Source organism: Haliaeetus albicilla, chromosome 10 (genome assembly GCF_947461875.1).
Source record: "Haliaeetus albicilla chromosome 10, bHalAlb1.1, whole genome shotgun sequence".
Taxonomy (NCBI): domain Eukaryota; kingdom Metazoa; phylum Chordata; class Aves; order Accipitriformes; family Accipitridae; genus Haliaeetus; species Haliaeetus albicilla.
Genome location: NC_091492.1, coordinates 35,166,162 through 35,187,752, shown reverse-complemented (window position 1 = coordinate 35,187,752; position 21,591 = coordinate 35,166,162). Strand labels below are relative to the sequence as shown.

The 21,591-nt window shown below is 41.2% G+C and overlaps 1 protein-coding gene across 1 annotated transcript in view; it reads left to right on the top strand.

Annotated features, from left to right (window-relative positions):
* Nucleotides 1-21,591, top strand: part of GALNT9 (polypeptide N-acetylgalactosaminyltransferase 9) — a 161,667-nt gene that overhangs the window by 51,318 nt on the left and 88,758 nt on the right. Inside the window, exons 3-5 of the mRNA XM_069794957.1 lie at nucleotides 4,046-4,212; nucleotides 6,349-6,523; nucleotides 19,040-19,237. Of these exons, the coding sequence (XP_069651058.1) occupies nucleotides 4,046-4,212; nucleotides 6,349-6,523; nucleotides 19,040-19,237 (540 nt within the window). The remainder of the gene's footprint in view (nucleotides 1-4,045; nucleotides 4,213-6,348; nucleotides 6,524-19,039; nucleotides 19,238-21,591) is intronic.

Genomic DNA, 21,591 nt, shown 5'->3' with positions numbered 1-21,591 from the left:
TAATCCATCCTCAGCTGGCCCATGGAAATGTTTAGCCATGGCACCATCAATCTTTGCTTGGAATCGTTAGTCCTAAATGCATCCAGTGGTGTGCTTCTCTACAGCATACCCATCTGCCCCAGAGAGAGGCACTGCTTCTCATGCAGACCTGAAGTCCTTTGCTGATTGTACGCTGTGAGACTTGATGACAGTTCATAATACTAATTTAGAATCACAGTAATATTAAAGGTGAGCTATGCGTGGCCAGCTTAGGCCATCGTTAGCTACCACAGAGGTCAAATGTATGCTCTACGTTCTTCCCAAACTCAGTACTGTTAGACAGATGTTAATGAGGCCAAGATTTGGCTATCGATTACTGTAATTGTCCTCCTGCACCCAGTTGCAACAGTTCATAATGTGATCAGACCTAGCACAGAGAAGTGGAAACCATGGTGGTACCTAGCTCCCTTCCCTGGCAGAGTTCTGGGCACAGTGCTGGTGCTGTGGGCTCCCAGAGCAGGGCAGCCAAACCTCTGCCCCCTGAGAAGGGCTGCCTTAAACACTCAGGCACTTTACTGCACAGTATCAGGACTGCGAGAAATGGATGATTTCTTAATTTCTTAGCAAAGCCCTGTTGGTGGTCAGGTTGAAGCATATAAGGGTGTGCCTTGCTAGGACACTTTCGTACAGTTTGCTGTCTTCACCTTCTGGTTACTTTTCTTCTCAAACTAGATAATAAAAGTGACTAGTCTCACGTTAAGCTCCTCCATTGTTAGCTCATGGATTTCTTGCCCAATGCTTTCTCTCTGTTTCCAGACTGCTGCCCCAACCATTTTCTGAGAGGGTGCGTATGCCTTATTGAAAGTCAATAGGCTTGTTACAGCCTTACTTTCCCTGGAACTTCTCTGGCATGACCTCTCTCCTGCTGCCGTGCTCCAGGGCCAAAATCAAGGGCTACACTAAGGAGGACTTCATGTGTCCTCCTGACGCTCTGACTTTCTCAACCTTGCATACAGGCACAAGTGACTGAATGTTCCATTGCAATGCACTCGGTCTGTTGTCAGCATCCTGCCAAGAATGAAGCTGCAAAGGCGTTGTAAGGTGACAGTGGGCATGGTTGTGCTTTGATGGTAGAGCATCCTTGCATGTGACTTGCTAATGTCACTATTTGGCTCAGAGTGTCAATTGCTGGTTAGAGTTTCTTGGAATGAAGGAAGTAGTAACTGTAAATTGCTGCAGCTGGTATCTAATTACAGAATACGTTGGGAAGCACTTGGGCGACAATCCAACAAAGCACTTAAGCACCCACTGATTTTTAAGGAAAGGCCCCTTGACTGGGATTGCTCGTGCTCTCAGACATCATCAGAAGTGTTTGTTAGTGTTAGTGGACCAGTACTTTCTCCTGACTACCTCAGCACATCCATCTCATTTTCTGAAGTGACTTAAGAAGTTGGGAGTTCAAGGTTGACTGGAAGTCTGCAGGAAATAAGCTCCTAAATCACTGCTGTACTTTGAAAAGTCTACTTAGCTGGACAGCTTCTTTTGCTGTTCTTCATCTTTGCTGTAATAAATAAAATTACGACAGCTTTTAAACCACTGCTAAATTCTGAGGTTTGCCTTTGCCCATCTGCATGTTCCTGCTGCAGTGGGATTACCCAAGATATTCTAATAGGTGATGGTCGGAGCGCTCTTTCCAAATGCAGACATAATGCAGTTTTTCAACTACGTCCTGCTAACAGAAAAAGGGGAGAACTGACACAAGGAAGGTTGCAGTGAGAAGTGATAGGAACGACTTAACCCAGGTGGGATAACAAATTCAAACCAGCCTTTTATCTAAAGTAGTCCATGATGTCCCACAATGTAAGTAATCATTGAGAACCATGGCATGAAAAGACTTGTGGACCAGTGAGATCATGGAGTGACACTTAGGATAATGCATTGATATAATATGATGAAGAACAAATAAATCAAAAGTGGAGGTTATGGTTTAGGTGTGCTGGTTTTAAAGCTTGAATTAGAAATACCGATCGTCTCGGAATGTAAGTGGGAGGATGGAGGAGAAGCACTGGGGATTAGTCCCACTCTACTTTTCAATCTGGACAGGAACACATAGCTGGGTGCCCAGGCATTTCAGTCCACTTACCAAGAAAACAAATACTTTTTACTCCAGAAAAGTTCAGCAAAATTCTCTGATCAGAAGATAAAGGAAGTCCAGCCTAATCCACTGAGGTCTTGTGCTATTTCAGTGGTTCCCTGTCTTTTCCTAGGCAAATTACTTTGGTCCTTCCACACATGCCTCTCTGCTTCTGACATTTGTGTTCATCCTACCTTTCCTTTGGTTGCTTGTCCCTCTGTGTTGCAAATGCCACCTTGACTGCCCTCTCATTCTCACTGCACTTCTTCCTCCTCTGCCACAGCCTCCTTGCTGTCTCCAGACTTCGGCTACATGGTTTCTTTGCTTCCCTTCTTTCCTGCTAGCTCTGAGTGCTGATGCAGGACCCCACCAGGATCCATGGCCTGGGGTGGGCTTCATCTTCTGCCTCACTTCTGCCAGCAATGTACCCACTCCTTGGGTACCAGTCCCATTTACTGAGATGCAATTTGCTATGTCCTGCTGATACAAGTGAGGCTCTGAAGCAAATTGCTGTCAGATCAAAGATGTCCCTCATTAAGGGAAATCTTGCAAGGTCCATGTTTTTATCTGATGGCTCCTTCCTCTTAGTGAAGTATTCCTGATGGACTTCTTTGATATGTTGGTGTGGTCAAGAGGAAAATCACATTCAAAAAAGAAATTCAAAAAGGAGGCTGTGTCAGAGCATTCACACCTCCTGTAAATCTCTGTCCTTGTTCCAGGTTTATTTTTAGATTTTGTAAGAATGATGCTTAGCCAGAAGTTTTACACAGTGGTCCTCTGTATGGTACAGGCCCCCCACAAGCTGCTAGTAAGTAGCTATGGTAACACTGTAATCCATGACAAGTGCTCAGATCTCTGAGCAAATAGTGCTGGGATGAGTAGGAATTATGAATAATTGCACTTTACTAGAATTCATAACTGATTTCCAGAGGTTACCCAACAGTCGAGCATTTGTCACCCTCCCCATCCCCATGACTGCTGATAGTGGGTAAAAAAAGAGATTGTTATGCCAAAGTAATGAGCAAAGGGGTCAGAAAGTTTGATAAGAGCAGGAAAAGTCATTTCCTGTGATATCATTAGCAGTATTTGAGAGAGCAGGTTCAGTAATTGCTATGGTAATTCTGAATGGCTTTTGACTGTGAGAACACATAGGTAATTTTTTAAAGTTAACATCTTTGCTAGTGGGAGAGAATTCCACTAAAATGAGGCAGTATGGTGTTACAGAGGGGCATGGGCTGGGGGCTTGGGAAGCAGAGGCTCTGCTCTGTGCCGTGTGACTTCTCCAGGCCTCGTTTTTGCTTCTCCAAATGGTCTATGGCAACGTATCTGCATCATTGAGCAAGCACAAAAGGAGTTTCAGGATGTAGCTGCCTACCAAGGTGACGTCTCCAATGGCACAGATCTGTTTTGCAAATATTTCAGCCAGTGCCTGTCTGTACAGCAACCATCATGCATTTGTTATTGCTGCACAAACGGCAAAATTGGAAAGGGTGGCAAATGCAAAATTTACTTGAGTGGGTCCTGGTTTTAAAAGTATGAGATCTAATTCTGAGTTAACAGCAGACCTTCTGATGGTTCCCCTGGGAGCACAGACAGGCTATAGTATTGTGGGCCCTCTGCAGGTTGTTTTTGAGCAAAGTCATCGGATATTCCTTTGGTCTTCAAGAGATGCTTTTAACCTTCCAGAGAATGAGAGCCACTGCAAGTCTGTGTGCATGCAGATGCACTTTGGTTTTCACTGAGTTGATGGAAAGTTTGCTGCTCTTAGCTGTGTTGCTTCTTTTGAGCTTTTACCACATCTTTGTTTGGGATTAGAAAGAACAAAGCCTGCAAGTCCTTATATGCTGGAGAGCAATGAGGAAAGGACACTCTTCAGTATATTTGACCTCCCAGTGGTTACTTGGGGTTTAACTCTTTCCTTCCTCTCTCCAGGTGCAAACAGATGACCTACCCAGATGACCTGCCGCAGATCTCTGTGGTCTTCATATTTGTAAACGAGGCGCTCTCTGTCATCCTGCGCTCTGTGCACAGTGTTGTGAATCACACCCCATCGCACTTGCTCAAGGAGATCATTCTGGTGGATGACAACAGTGACAATGGTGAACACACGTAACTTTTCCTCTAAGTACTGTATCCTGTGTGGTTAATGGACGTGAAATGTAAATCAAAGGCACTTTGGTCACTACTAGCTGAAATGCTTTTTTTAAATGTTGGGATGAAACAGCATTGAGTCATTCTGCATTTAAACAGCCAGGGGACGAAGGTCATACATGCAACCACTGATTTATGGCTAATAAGCTAGCTCATAAATTGGTGTGAATTAATATACCTCTATTGAAGTCAGTAGAATTTACAAGAGTTTGTGTTTGTTGATGAGAGGGTTGACTGAGCCACTTGCACAAAACTGTGAATAAATATTAACTATTTGTATGACAAATAAACATTAGGTGGATAAACCCTGCTGATTTCATTGAAATCCTCACAGGATGAATGACATTTGTATAGGCAATCTTAATATAGAAATGACATTTTTCTCCATATTTTCAGATCCAGAGGAATATCACCATTAATAAACTAAAAGTTTAAATTCTGCTTCCAAGGAGAAGTGGGGCTACAGATTCTCCTTAAAGATAGTTTCTACTCTTTTACATGGCAGCACACTCTGCTTCTTCATGATTTAAACAGTTGTTGATAATATCAGATTCTGAGTCTGATTTTTTTTTTTTTTTTTTTTTTGAGGTAGGGAGTAAATTAGACTATGAGAATGAAACAGAATGAGCACAAAGCACATGCAACATTCAGGTCATCTGGTTCATTAACGTAAAAATAACACTTCTGTTACAGTGATCAAAACTCAAAATATTGTTGAGCATATAGGGTGCTATTGATCAACATGTTTCATAGGATGGTCGGGTTTGAAGAACTTTTAGGATAAAGGTGACAGTGTTGTGTTTTAAGTTGTTATACCTTAGACTTCTAGAACTGTTGCAGCTTCTTAAATCATATTTGTTAAAATAAGGCTTAAGTTTAGTATTTCCTCCACAGATCAACAGCTTTAAATCTTTCAGTTTTAAGTTGCTGTTCCTCTTCAAGATCCCTGAAGAGAAAGGAGGGTTGAGAGAACAAATCACTAAAACAAAAATAAGTTTAAAAACCTACAGATTTAAGAAACCTTTTGTCTAATTCTTTCAGCTACAGCAGTGTAACCTATGGAGTAATTATGTGAGATTGCAAAGTGTTTGAGTCAATGTAATACCGAGAAGAATTGGACTTGCTGTTTCTGTGAACTCTTATATGGCTTTTCTCTGTCATTCTTTTAGATAACTGGAGATTTATCAGGTCTTTGATTCCAATGATAATGATTCTACTGTGTAATATAGATGAGAAGAATGAGGCTTCTAATGTCCTGGAAGCTTCTACTAGTTTTCCTAATAAATATATTTGAGTAAAAACCTCATTATGAGTAAGTTGCAGTGTAAATGAATTACCAAACTAGATTGATTTAAAAAAATACAGAGACCATTTTGGTAATTTGCCTGTTTATAAGCCTATTGAAACGAAGCTGAATAAAAGAGTGAATGAGTTCTGCTCCATCTGTGGTTGAATGCCTGAAAATGAACAAAAGAGAAGAAGTCTATTTGAAATCTTCAATATCTATTTAGTTCAATGGGAAAGAAGCCTGGTATTGAGGAGTCTTAATCATATTTAAGGGAAAACCCTTAAAATTAAAGGAAATTAATTCTGATCTGAATTAGCTCTTGACCAAAAATCCATTGAGGTTATTTTTGAAACTCTTACTGAATAGCATAGATCAGAAAAAAAAAAAAAAAAATCACCAGTCTCCCATGTTACACTGCTATAAGGTCAGAATTGTTCCTCCAGATACCAGTTGTAACCTAATGCAAATCATCAGAGAATTAGAACAGTAAATATTTAAAAACATTTAGACAAACTACCTCTTCAAAACAATACTCAAATCCATCAGGCCATATTAAATCTGTGCAAGTCTAACAGTAACTGCTGTGATGCGTAGAGAATTTCTCTGAGCTGATACCCCTGGAACTAGTCCGTGCCACAACCGCAGTACTTGGTTTATATCTGTGAGACTGACTAACGGTTTAGGAATATTTAAGGATTTCTTTCCCTTTCTATTGCAGAATAAATCAAAGTAAAACATAATGTTGCAGGGCTTTTCTCATTCTGAATATTTTTGTGTGGCTTTTTTTGTCCTGCAGTTGAGCTAAAATTTAATCTGGACCAGTATGTCAATAAAAGATACCCAGGTCTGGTGAAAATAGTGCGCAATAACAAACGAGAAGGACTGATTCGAGCCAGAATCCAAGGCTGGAAAGCAGCAACCTCTCCTGTCGTCGGATTCTTTGACGCTCACGTTGAATTCAACATTGGCTGGTAAGTTGTTGGGTATTCCTACAGGGAGAGCAGTACTGTTACACTGTGCCCTGTGTCTCAAAGGCTGTGAGATTTACTCAGCAACAGAGAAGCTGAAAAACTGTAGGGATGAGATGGCTGCAGGCTGGTGTTATTAGCAATTACTTTTGAATAATATTCTTGATTATTGCAACATTGCTGACAATCTTCTTCAATGGCTGCAAGATCCATAAAAAAGCTGTTGTGCCTGCTCTAGTACAGCTCAGTGGAGAGAGAAGTAATTTAAACCACAATGAATATGAAACCTCCAAAGCAGTCAAATGGGGAGACACCATTAAGGAGGCTCTGGGCTGGAGGCAGATGCATGCTTTCAAGTACTTTTTTTTATCTCCTTGTCATTTTCTATCATTTCTTCTTAGAAACTTGAATACCAATCTGATTTCCTCATAAATTTTCCTGCATTTACGTTTGAGGGAAACATTGCATATTTCCTAGATTTTTAATGGGGCTTGAAATTAGCACGCCTTTCCTCATTCCCTTTGTTTTGCAAGGGAGCAGTATTGACTGTGGCAAGCAGAATTTTGGGCTTAGTGGGCCAGATCTGCAGTTGGAGTAAACCTTTGTGGCACCACTTAGTGGCCAGTATTTGGCATTACTGGAAGTGGGAACTGGAGGAACTGATATGTACAGTCAGCTGAAAAAGGGCTGCTGGGACCTTCAGTATGTAAAATGTGTATTTTCCAAAGATAGTCTGGTATTTGATAATGATGATGCAGGGTTATGGTGGAGCTGATTATGCTCTGCAGTTCTGGGAGATATCCCCACATTAAAGCTAAAAATAGCTGTACTTAGAACCACAGAGAAACTTAATTGCAAAGGAGTGGAGTGTTTATTTTTATATGTTCATGAATATCTTTATAAAATGGAAGATGCAATAAAATAAGTCTTGTAGTGCACCTGGTTTATGTTCACCCTGTTTTTTTCCCCAGCACTACAAAAGACTATAATAGCAGTTGTAGCAGTTTTCTAGAAGCTTAAGATCTCATTTAATTTATTTATTTACTTTTAAAGCAACTAGATCTTTCAAATCATTGCAAAAGTTCACATAGGATAATATCAGCTACTGGACAGAATTGAGGACTGGGGAGAGCATGCTCTGGGTGCTGTTCCCAGTGCTTGTCCTGCCCAAGCTGCAGTTTTCTAAGCCTTGTGGAGAATTTTGTTGTCACTTCCATAAAGGACATCGAGATCTTACTGGTTACTAGAGAAGCTAGGCAATGGTGTCAGTAAGCAGGAAAGGGTTTTGTGGTTGCTTTTGGGTTGGGTTTGGGTTTTTTTTTAACCTTACTGCTTTGCATTAATGTTAGAAAGTGGTGAAATCAGCATAGCAAGAACCTAGACTACTCAGTAAATGAGAGTGTGAATATATCCGAGATAAAAAGTGTTTGCATTTACTGCATCCTCCCTGGTGTACTCTCCTTTCAACAAGTGCGCTTAAGTCTCACTAATACTGCTGAGCCAGTCTGCGCAGCTGCTTTGAGACCGCTTGGTTTCTGGAGTAGCCGCAGAGAATGAATGAGAATAGCAAACATGCACCAGAAGCATCACATATCCCTTTGTTTCAGAGCCACACGTGGAGGCTCAGAGCGTTCCCTTCTGGTGCTTGTCCTCTTGTTTCCCTCAATCTTTGGGGCTGCTGACAGCCATCTCAAACCTTGTTCTATCTGTTTCCTCCTAGTTTTAATTCTGTCCACCTGTGCATATGCGGTTGCCTGTCATATCAATTTTCGTCTCATCTTCTTCTACTAGAAGGGACTGGAAGTCCTTCCATCTGGACCGCTTTATTTTTTTCCCACTAGGTTAACATTACCCCTACTCCATAACCCTATGAACTTGGTAGTCGTGCAGGAGTATCTTGTTAAAGTACTGCGGTTCTATTCTCCTACTAAGTCTCATCTTGCATGAATATTTCCCCCCATTTTCAATGTATATTCATGTATTTAGAGGCCACATGGATTGCTCCCACTCAGAGCTGTCTGTGGATTATTTGTGAGGCAATTAAAAAGAAGCCATTCCTTTACCACAGAGAAGAGCATTAGCTTTCTGTTTGGTTTGCGTTCCATCTAAAAGTCAAGTACTTGCAGTGCAATTTTAATCTCCCAATCTGTGGCTGCTTTACCTGCCTAATCAGTTGGCAGATTAATTCATAAAGAATCAGAGAAGGACTTCTTCACTTTCTCATGAAGTATGCAGGACTCTGACAACAAAAAAACTTTTCTTTAAACAATAGTTGCCCCCTTTACAGGTGAGCTTTTGCCTTATATCACACTATAGCATTTTACAGGCTCTCACAGCATTACTCTCCAGGGACACTTCTTCTAAACTAAAATACAATCTGGTAGGATATAAAAAAAATCCTCTACAACCTGGCAGGTCAAAGTAACTATTGAATTATTTATTTTGCTGTGCTTAATTGCTGCTTTTTTGCTTCTCAGGTGTTGAAATGTATTAGCTCAGAGCAGAGATTTTCTACTGACCTGTTCCCCTTAAGGCTTTTGATAGCGTGAGCCAATGCTGCTGCTGTGAGAGCAAAAGTGGAGAGGACTAGCTGAAAGGGAGGCCATTACTATTAATTCTCAAATGGAATTTTAAATTAAAATTACATGATAATATATATATACAGTTCACCTGTACAATTCTACCTGTCCTGCAGGAGAACCTTGTCTGTTTTTAATGGTTACTTAACATCAGTAGAAGTCAGCATGTAGAGTCGGCAACCCAGCAGAACCAATAGGTATGAAAAGCTCCTGTATATTCCTCTCTGAGGGTATATTTAAGCTTGTATATTTCAGTTTTCCCTTCAGTCCTCTGAAGATTTCAGCATTCCTGCTCTGACTTTTGTATTAGGCCCACCCACTGTGCGTTAAGCAGCCCACAGTAACACTGAGTACAGACCATTGCGTCCTGGCTGCTAATTGTGTTGCAGAAGATCTAGAGCATTATATAGACTCCTGTCTTTGAGAGATGGGAAAGAATAACATGACAAGGAGAAGAGAACTTCACTGCATTATATCTGGGAGCAGGAAAGAGAGATAGCAGAGATGGGGTGTTAATTCCGGTGAGAAAAAGGACACATTGAGTGAAGGAGAGCAGAAATCAGTAAGTGAAAGGCAGAGGCCACAATATATTAGCAGCCGTAAAGAGGGTGCTAGGAGCCATAAAAGAAGACATAATGATAGAGTATTATGCTTGCATTCTATCTTAGGAATTGCTTTTGCTCCTATCACAGAGGTAGTATCAGAGCACTGAATGGAATTGTGCAGTACTGTAGTAATTCAAATTTTGCCAGACAAAGGGGGAGTAGCAATAAGGCAGCAGTGGAGTAAGAAGATTTAATCAAAAGATTTAAATATACCAGAGAGACAGAGACAACCCGACATGAGAAAGAGGACCTGAAATATAAGCAAGTATCCCTCAGATTGTGCCACACACATCCCATCATCACAGATGTCCTGGTTTCAGCTGGGACAGAGTTAATTTTCTTCCTAGTAACTGGTACAGTGTGCTTTGGATTTAGTGTGAGAAGAATGTTGATAACACACTGATGTTTTAGTTGTTGCTAAGTAGTGCTTACCCCAAGTTAAGGATCTTTCAGTTTCCCATGCCCAGCCAGCAAGCAGCGGCACAAGAAGCTGGGAGGGAGCATAGCCAGGAGTGCTGACCTGAACTAGCCAAAGGGATATTCCATACCATAGGACGTTATGCTCGGTATATAAACTCAGGGGAGTTGGCCAGGAGGGACTGATATCTGCTCAGGCATCCGTCAGTGGTGAGCAATTGCGTTGTGCATCACTTGTCTTTTCTTGGGTCTAATTTCTCTCTTTTTGTTATATTCCTTGTCATTACAATTATTATTATTTTTATTATATTTGTATTGTTATTATTATTTTTTTAAATTTAATTATTAAACTGTTCTTATCTCAACCCGCCAGTTTTACTTTTTTTTTCCAATTCTCCTCCCCACCCCACTGGGAGCAGGGAGGAGTGAGCGAGTGACTGCGTGGTGCTTAGTTGCTGGCTGGGGTTAAACCACGACAATGGATTATCCCTGAAGTTAGCAGTGTTCTAAAAATATAGAAAACTGGTATTTTAATGAACTAAGAAGAAGACCTAAAGATCAAGATCCCTAGGTCTATGGATGACACTTTGTAGGTGCTATTTTATACGGTAATACGTAGTGCAATTTGCTGTGGTGGCTGTAAGCAGTGGATTCTTGAGGAAGTGTGTCAAGGAAAAAGGAAGTTGATTTCCTCCTAATCTTCTACTAACTTTGGTTATTCCCCATACTGTGTAACAGAGACATGGTTGTGCTTTTGTAGGGCAAAGGCACAAGGTCTTTGCCCCCCTGAAAGCTCCCTTATTAATATTTTCATATTACTGGAAGCTAGTCTCTGCCAGCAGGTAAACTCCCCACCCGCCCTGTTCAAGCTCAGGTGGCTCTTTGGGGACCTGGCAAGGTCCAGGTGGTTCTTTCCTTCTAGTGAGAGAAGTGCTGAAGGTGAGGGTGAAATTACCTTTGCAGTCCTTCTCCTGTGCAGTCCCTCCCCTCTGGAGGGTTCAAGCCTATCACTCCTGCTCAGGACATGGTTCACTGCAGCATCCCTGGTACCGTGCTAAGTTTGGCCTGGCGAGTTTTAGTTATGCAAATGCAAAGGACAGGACGTGTTTGCTAAGGGAGTTTTTTTCTCATCCAAAGCCTCTACCATCACTTAGGATCAATTTGGTAACTTAATGGGATACATGTTTTAGATAGCAAAAGTGAACTAATATTATCTGAGTGAAGAGGGCAGCGTGCAACATAAGCCATGTGGGCCTTTCAGATTCATGGGACAGTGCCAGCTTACATACAGAGGACATGCCAGAAAAGCAACTTCAACTATTCATCTACCTAAACAACCTAGAGAGTTCATTGAAGCATCCTCATTGCTTTTCAGTGGTGCAGAAAAGAGCTATTCAGATTTGGCAGCCAAAGAGCTGATCTTTAACTCTCCAGCAGGCATTTATGCTGCATTCGCTCCGTTCTGGCTGGGGGCTGCAGGTCTGAAACCTCCCCAGGCACTCAGGAATGCTGATAGAGATGTCAGGTAGAACAGATGGGGAATTTCTCTCTCCTCTTAAAGACTGAGGAAGGGAGTATGAAATTTATTTTTTTTTAGTTCTCTGAACACTTATTTACAGGAAAGGCATTCTGCATGAAATATTCCTCAGTTGGCCTCAGTGAAGAATTATGTATGTCAGTAGATCTGCTTGTCTGCATCTGATAAATGTATATTGCCAGTGAAATGTGAGGTAGCGTATAAAATCACATGCAAAATAAGCTTTCAGTTTACACAGATCTTTTTCTTATATTTCTGTGTTAAGTTTTTACTTCACGGTACCTGACAGTGGTACAGCCAGAGTAAAATACGGTGTTAAACCCACTGAGCCATAAAATCTAGCAGATGAGACCATGTTGTCTTTCATTTATGTCTTATAAGGACTCTTCCTTAAGTCCTTGCAAGAAAAGAAAAAAGAAATTCTGATTTGTGAAAAGGGGAAAAAGAAAGGTTGGATTTTTTTAATGTTAGTTCTTCATTTTTTATTGGAGTAAAAATCAGAATAGTGATGGTGGAGAGGAAAAAAGACAATGTTTATCTCAAAAGAACCCAGAGATTAGGGTATTTAGGTACTCGCCTGGGACAGGGCAGATTTTAAGAGTGACATTTCCCAATGCAATTCCCGTCATTTAGGAAAGGATTTACTTTTGGACGAATTCAGAAAAAGTGACTTGCGGGGGGGCAGGAAAGGGAGGTATTGACAAATGCCTAGTGCCATGATTCTAATTAAGAACTGAAAAGTATTCTGGGTCCACTCCTGAGATGATGTGTGTTAGCAAGGCATCCCTGAAGTTGTGAAGTCCATTGAAGTGGAAGAGTTGGACAGCAGAGAATCTGGCCTGCAGCATGCATGTGGTTTCTCTTAGATCACATGCGTTTATTCCTATGTTGTGCCCTTTTAAAAGTCTGCTTGAAGTCAGCAGGTATTTTTACATATTTAAAAAGGTGAATTATATAATGCTGTATGCTGAGGAGCTCATTACTAACTTGTTTTTATCTGTTTTTTATGTGGAAGAAGCTGTTCTTTTTAGTGCTGTGAAAAATCAGACTTCCCCATTGGCATGAACTCTCCAGCAATCTGATAAGGATGTAAGACAGCATACAATTTTTGTTTGCTGTGGTTTCCTGTGGGGTTTGAGCTGCTCTGAATTGGCCCAATATTAAATACATAATGTATATATGTTCAGAGATTGACTTACAATGGGATTAGAGAAGCCTTTGTGATCACAGTATGACCCCTGCCTTTGCTCTCAATCTTCTTACAGGCTTATTCTATACTCTGGGTTGAATTCTGCCTTCCAGCTCTTTTCCTAACTCTAATGTTTACCTTGGGAGCACTTTTTCTTTGAGGTCCACAGTACTGGCATTGCTGGAGCTCCCACTGAAGTCATCATGGGTGCTCGACACCTTGGAAAATCCAGTGTTAATCCAGAAATTGACCCACTGGTAGGCAAAAGCATTAAATGCATGAAATGCATGGGCTATATTTGGCGATACCCTCAACAGTCTTGGACAAATCGACACATCCTTGTGTTGTGAATTTGCTACTCATCAGAGATTCCTTCCACAAATTCCCCAAGAGAGTTTCTGTAAGGAGTCATCACTTACCAAGGCACCTGCTGTGGATGTTCCTCCCAGCACGTCCTTGTGCCTGTGGGAAGCTCACCAAAATCATGGGACAGCGATATGCTCTGTGGCTTTTCAACCAAGCACTGTCAATCGCAGGGCTGAGTCCAGGGAATGAGACTTCAGCAGTGTGTTGCTGTATTTCTGGAACTGCTTCAGAGAAATAAAACCCAAGTGAAAACACCCTTTAGCCTAGTGGAGTCTGTAAAAGAACTAAATTTACTGTCCTTTCTCTTCCGGCTTTAACCACTCACTAGCAATCTATTCAGAGTGAGAAGAGGACACTGGCAAATATATATTTTTAGAGAGGGTAGAAGGGATGAATTTCCTATGTCACTCAAATTCCAGCCCAAATTGTCTGCTTGGTTTTTATTAGGTGGAAAAAAGAACTGGATGATATGAAGCACTACCTTTAAAGCTGAATCTTTTGATTGTATTTAGTTTACTGAAATCTGTCATGTCTATGAATATGCCTGGGAGAATTTTTCCTCTTGCTCCAGTAAATAACTTGCTAACAATATATGCTACTCTGTGCCCATAAAGTACATTGACTCAGATACAAGCTAGGAACCTAATATTTTTGCATCTGTGAAAAATAGAGATGAATCTCAAAATTCACATCTGGCTTATGTACCTAATCAGGCAGGGCTGAATCCTGCCTCACTGCCAGCAGTGGCCATTTGGAAAGGAAATACTCAAGCAACATATTGCAGCTCATCAGCATAGCATGTTGAACATATTTGGACTTCAGCAACCTCTTCCACTCTGTCCTTTTAGTCCTGGGAGCTGCCAGGAGCACCTGACTTCTGCAGATGCACAGTGCGAAAAACAAGACAAGGAGAAAAAAAAACAGGGAAAGAACACTGGTGTCTCTAAAGAGCATGAGTAAATCTACATAATAATGTAGCAGCTTAAAATTAGGAAAAAAATTAGAAATTACTAGGAAAGATTTAATCATAATCCTTTCAAAAACCTGAAGCAATTAGACAAATCCAGAATTACCAGCAAAGTTGACAAAGGATTTGATGAACGTGCAGCTCAGCTTACAGAGACAAAGACACTGTGTAAGTCCATTGAGCCTAATAGAGCTACTCCAAGGCTGGACTTCACTAGCAATGAATAGCAATAACCCCCCCTCATATTTCATGGATTACCTAAGATAAGCAATGTAAACACAGTCCATCACCCAGTTCTGTTCAAGCTTATAGTCCTTTTTCATTGGCCATTACCTAGGGAGCTTGGCAGGCAGAAAATTAGAGCACAAGCAGTGTCAGTGGTGCAGAGGGCATTGGCAGAATCTGGGATTTGAATGTGCCTGTAGATCTCACTGAGATGAGCTAGGGCTTGGCATTCAGATGCCCATTGCTACTTCTGCTGTCCCTGATTGGGCAAGACAAGCTGTGAAATGTCAGGGGTGTACAATGTTTAATTAAATGGCTCTCCATTCTGAGGTCTGCTAAGTAACAGAGAACAACTCTGCACTGGATTTTCTCTTTCCATCTGTGACTAGGAGCCTGCTCTCTTACTTGTAGGTGTGAACATATTTTGGAAGTTAGATAAATGTGCAGCCTGTCCAGATACTGAACCTTTCCTGTTCCTAATACCTGCAGGGATGTGATTTCCACACGTGTGGATACAGACAGAGGAGGAAAGTCACCTCCATTGGTGGGGATGGGAGGTTGAGAAAATGAAGTTCCAGCAGTTGCTTTCATACCAATTCACTCCATAACCTTGACATGGCATTTTACTTTATCTGTAACCTGAGGGTAGAGATACCAACACTTGCCGAAGTAGTAGTATCTTCAGCATTTACACTTCTTGAGCGCAGGGGACCAAAACAGATCTTCCATCACATGGACAGCTTTCAGACGCCTCAGATTTCATGAAAGTTCAAAATCTGAGATTTCAAATTAATAGATTGATAGAGATTAATGAAATTTCATCATGTATTTTGATCCGATTGTTGTATTACACTCCAGAGATCCCTCCTTGTGCCATTCAGATGCAAAGTACCAAGTCAGGTGGTAATAAATGTAAGCCATACAACTGGAAAAACACAGGAATTCAGTCAACTGTAGAGTGACAGGAGTAGTTTGGTGATGGCTGGTGTGACAGCAGCACCAGAGCTGGGAACGGAATGTTCTTGCTGTGAAGAAAATGAGGACCCAGATTAGCATTTCCAAAACACAGGTATCAGATGAACACAATCACAAATATGATTGAGGGCTGAAAATCAGAGTGACTGTTAAATATTTTCTTCACATTCTTTCTTTAACCATTATTGGGGATACACTTCAACAGTCCAATTTTAAGCTGTCTGTAAAGTAACAGGCTAAATTCCTTCTATATTCAAAATAGGCTCCTCTGGAACATTATTAATCTCACCTATTTTCAGTGTCTACATTATTATGAGAAGCACCTTAGTATAAAAGTGCCAGCCTCTGCCTGTCTCTGCTGAGAATGGAAGTTTGAGGCAATTACCTTGGATGTGGGGGGTCTATTGCAGACATCTGACTTTAAGGGAGAAGAATTCCTTCTCTCTTCTAGCTTTTTCATTACATGATCTCAGTCTACCCTTCCAAGGAAAATACTTGCAAAATGAGCACACAAGGAGGAAATGTAGAAGGAACATGGAAAGTTTAGGATAGTTTTAAGTATGATGGATGAAAAATCTTGCTTTGTACCAACATAAACATCCCAATAATTAAGGACTTGAGGATTTGGTGACCAAAGAACTCTAACCAAGAGAGATAAAAATAGTTTTAAAAACTCCTACTCTTTCCTTGTTTGTCAAAGACCTGTGTCCAGAATCAGATGGTAGTGAATAAGAATGACAGAATTTGATTCTTACAAAGGAAACCCATTTACAGATTTCTGCTTCGGAAGGCATGCAGTCAGTTTTCCTGCTTTGCAGGGCAGATCTGGAAATCAGACTCAAACATAATAAATTTGTGCATGCTATGGGAGTCACGGGGTGCCAGTGTGCCCTGTGACGTGCACCAGGTCTCACTGGAGGATGTAATCACTCTGCTCGGTGACTTCCCCACTGCACCAAATCTGTTGAAGCAATGCCCAAGGGCTTCAGGAGTGGGCTGCATCCCAAGGTGTTGTTTAGTTTGCAAGGAACTCAGAGTCAGTTTTGCAACGAGGCTTCTGCTGCAACTGCTCCACATGGAAGGTGACCTGCTCCAAGGTAAATTTTTTTCTCCACAATCACAGAGGAGGATTCTTCTTCCAGTCAGTTAGTGGCCTGTCATTAGTGACATCTATACCTGTTGTTTGTTATTTTGAAAACCTTTGTTTCAGAGGCTAGAAGGGAGTGGGAGAGCCTCCTGCTGATATGCCCAGGGGCTACTACAGCCATGCGTGGAGGCACCTGATTCATGATGTGAGAGGTGTGTCTGGCTGACATCTCCGCTGTTCTGCTGTATTTTCTTCTGCTGCCTCTAGGATGATAAGCAGAGATAGCATTATGGAAAGAACAAAGCAGATTCATTCTGCATTCTTCTCTGCTTTATTGGAGTTGCAAGAGTTTTTCTGCCATCCACTCACTGGTTTTTAAAACCATTAATCTCATAAACATAACCTCATATTAATAAAGGAAGCGGCTTATCCTGATTTGGTAGGTCATATTAGCTCTTTATGTGGGTACATGAGTGTGGCCTAAAGACCACACAAATTGGCATTCTGAATCAGGTACTGCACTGTCCTGAATCTCTCTCTGTTGTTTCTTGTCTCTCCCACAGAAAGAAAAAAAAAAAAAATCTCCTTTGAGTCTGGGGTGCAGTTCTTTAAATGCCATGCAAAAAAAGGGGGAAAAAGAAACAACATATGATCCTGCTGACTAAGGAAATATTTGAAAGCCAAAAAGGTACTTAACAACCTGAGCTGAAATCACTGTACCTCCCCTGGGCTGATGCACTTTCATGCTTCTATGGATATCTTTGGTACCTTGCAGGACTGGGCTTTCGCAATAGTAGTACTGCACCAAAAATTGCAGGTGGCAGGCAGTAGTAAGAGAGACCTCAGGCCATTCCAGTCATGAGGGATGCATTGATTTATTCCCAAAATAAATCAAGTAAAGTAAGAAAACAATACATGTTGCATATGAGATGAACGTCTCTTTCATAACCTTCCTGGCCAGGGGGAATTTCTGCAACTTGCAATGTCGTTCTTCTCTTCCCACCATGCTTGTGATCATCCTTTTAATTAAAACTTCCATGCTCTGTGTTATTGGCATCCAGCTGATAAATTCAAATGTCATTTTTCTAAGGGAATCCAAATAAAACTAGTATAACTCTCTTCGACTTCTCTCCAAATGAAATGGTGTGACACCTTGTCTTTTGTCAGTTATGCACTTATTTTACATTGTTTTGTGATGATTTATTTGCAGTAAGTAGCTCGTCATCAATACTCAAGGGGTTTGCTGAATCTATCTGTCTTCTTACTGATGTGGGAGGAGTAAAATGAAGAGAAAGCGCGCAGTATACGACCTCATGTAAGCCATATGGAGTCTGTGTACATAAAAGATAAATATTTTGGCCCATTCAAGCACAAAGAAATTGCTGCCTTCTTATGGAAGAGATCAGAAAATTTGCGATAGTTCAGATTGAGACAGTAAAGCTTGAAAATGGAGGTTGAATTAATTTCATAACTTGTCCCTTTCTGTTGGCCTACACAAGAAAATACATGGTAACAAACTAAATATAACAAACAAAATATAAGGCAACAAACTTGAAACCACAAAGGAACAATTGCCTTTTAACCAACAACAAAAGAAAAATGAGAAAAGATCAGTGTTCAAATCCTACTACCTTTGTGAATCGCAGCAAACCACCATTCCCTTAAAGATACATGTGAGAGCTCTGCACAATCTTCAAAGCTTATTTCAAGGGGAAACACAGTTACAAAGGAGTCAACTGGTGGCTGTTTCTAATACTGCTTTGAGAAGTGCTTTCCACCCTTATGTAAGTCTGCTACCTCTTTGGATCAGTTTGTATGCAAATTCATAGCAACTTCAGACTACCTTGCTCAGAAATGAATGTTTGCATGAAGCTTTTTACTTTCCTGAAACACTTTGGGATGTAGCTTCTGTTGAAAGCACATTGATGTTTTAAAGCCTTTTGAAATGATGGCACATTTCCTGCAGTTTGCTGCTTTTGCACCATCTGGCAATTGAAATCTTCTCATCACCAAAGAGGTTTTAGAAGGCATAATGCAGTCATGCTTGTCATTCAAACTAGATCCGATGGGGTCAGTCCTTAGGAAACAAGATTAAAACCTTTGAGTAACCTTCAGATTCATTCACTCCCTGGTGTGTGTTTTGTTCTTCGGGCCTTGTCAGCAAGAGCAGGTATTTAATCACCACTGGGCATCCTGGTGGTGTAGCCATTAGGACACCATTTAGCTATTCTTGGCCCTAGTATCTCTCAACACTCGTGCATTGCAAAATGAACTGACAGTCTCCAGGCCTCAGAATAAGTGTTTGGTAAAATTTTGTGGTGTTAAACTCTGGTACAGCTTCATAAAGGTAACAATTCATGTGCTGTTGCTATATGAAGTACCCCACATCAGGCTCCAGACTCTTCAGTGTATGACAGTGATCTGTATTTGATCCCACTATGCCATGTTATGGGCTGCCATCTCTCTGGGTTACTGCTGTCAGTATCAGAGAACTTCGTTTTACCAGACTGCAAAGCAGGACCTGGGATTACTGGATGGCTGTAAAACATTTTGCTGTTTTTATTGTTCTCAGGGTGGAACCCGCACTTACCCGGATCAAAGAAGATCGAAAGCGGATCATCTTACCAGCAATTGACAATATCAAGTACAACACTTTTGAAGTGCAGCAATACGCCAATGCAGCCCACGGCTATAACTGGGGCCTCTGGTGCATGTACATAATCCCACCGCAGGACTGGCTTGATAAAGGGGATGAGTCAGCTCCCATCAGGTAAATCTCCCACGTGCTGTCATTTTGGTTCTAGCAATGTTTCCGTCTCCACTGTCTGGCAAGGGGGAATTGAAGTGAAGCAAGGCTATAGGCTTTGAACCGGGATAGCAAAATGAAACTGAAAAAAACAGATGGCTCTGCAAAGCTGTGGATGCATGCATCGCATCTCAGAGCTGCACTGCAGTGTACTCAGAAGTGCGTGTGCTCTAGTTGTGAATGAGTGGTTCAAGTTCACATTGTAGCGCTTAGTAGGATAGCAAGATCTTTTTCATCTATGCTTTTGTTTTCTAGTGGACTCTGGCATGAGTAATAAGCCAGTGAAACGTTGTGTGTATGAGAAACAAAGGTATTTTGTATGTGATTACAAAGAGGCTGGCTTCACTTTTGGTCTGTAGGCAGCACTCTTGGCCATCAGCCCAAGCCAGAGCTTCCCAGGAGCACTAGTAGGAGATGTGTTAGCCATGCCTTGTTTGAGAGTTGCTCTTTTTTTTTGAGAGCTTTGCACATGTTCTGAGTTTTCCTACTGGATGAATTTTAAAATTAAGTTGGACCACGTAGTCAGAGTGTAATTTTATTTTTCTCTAGAAGGGAACATTTTACCTTACAGAAATGGAATTTTCGAAGGAAATACTGTTTCAGGAATTGTGATAGTGTTTTCAAGAATTGTTACAGTGGGAAAACAGGAACTGATAAGAAAGGGACTTTCTTTCCCCTTTATTTGAAAATTTACATCTTTCAGCCCTTCATCTCCAGTGCAGATGCTTGTCTAACAGCTCCTCTGAGATGTACTGTGCTGGGTGAAGGGTCCTGTTGTTAGCAACTGTTGAAATGAATGCTAAAAAATATGAAGGCCAGGCAGGCACTTTAGGTTGCTCTGCCCTACTTTTGAGATTTCTTGGGAAGGACACAAATTACCACCTTAGAGTCATCTCCATTTTGATGTATATCAGCTTCATCCTAAAGTAAGTTAAAACTCTATTGTATGGTCCCAATGTAGGTTGTGGCAGAGAAGCTGAGGTACTTCCCTTCCAGTGTAACGCTTGAGCTGTCAGGTCCTGAGAAGTCCATCCAAGCACTTCAAACAACATACCCAACTGAAAGGATCCAAGTGGTCTCTTGGAAGTGAAGGGACACAAACTGATCACATTTCTAAAAGTGATCGGTTGGATGGCATCATCTCACAGGATCCATCCCTCATATAGAGAGTAATATTTCAATCCATTTTTGAGCAAGCGTTGCAAGTTGTGCTTAGGTTCATTCTCATGCCCTCTGACTGCAAAACAGAGCTATACAGTAACATTAACCTTATTTACTACAAGACAGCACAGTCCTTCTTCACTGACCCTTTGCTCAGCTTGAAACCTCAAGAAGCAGGAAAGTAATTACTTAGTTTTCCTGGATAACATGCCCTGCTCTCCTCACATTGTTTTAAAAGTGCAGAGGTTTTTGTATCTATTTCGCTCAGTCCTGAGAAATAGTTTATTGATGAAGGAAAATTAATCAGCCAAAGCTTTCATTCCTGAAATCAGGGTTTCAGTCTTTTATTCCTGAAAGGTTTTGCACACTTCATTACTTCCAGTTTATATGTGAAATCACTGTATTAATCTTCACATGAGTTGCTCTAATATTTAAGTATCTTCTGTTCTGGAGACAATGATCACACATCAGATAAGACTGAACTAAGAGGTTAAACCTCAGCAAGTTCTTAGACGTGATTTTCAGTGGTGGTAGCTCGTGCACTCCCTAAAGTATGGAAGCTGCATCTGCGAAACTCTTCTGGAAATTCAACTACAGATCTTTTTAATAGAGAATAAGGAATCTCATCCTTGTAATGAGGGGATAAGAGGGTTTTTTAAGTGGTACAGGGCCTGATTTACCATGGGTTTTCCTTAGGTTTATATTGAAGCTCTTGCCGGAGTCATATCAGCACTGAGTTGGACTCATACAGAAGTGAATAAGGTCCAAACTCAAGCACTGAGTAGTGTTGAAATCTGATGCACATAAGTAGCTGGCTCCCGAGAGCAGCGACTTTATTCTGAACCCGAGTGAAGAAACCCTCTAATTCAACAGTGCTTAAACTGCCCAGAGACAGATGAGACAAGCAGCACAAGGAAAGTGCCCAACCCTTGATGACAAATATCAGAAGCACTGAGACCTTGTGATTGCAGAAGTATCTCTCCTGCAAATTATTAATTACATGCCCTAAAATGCAGAGACATCAACGTTGAACCATGAACACTTACCTGTCTCCCTGGGAACATGTGCTTTGAAGGCAGGGATCTAGGAGAGCAGAGCATCCACCTTATACCCACACTGCACTGATTTCTCATGGGCCGCTGAAGCAGTAGCACCTG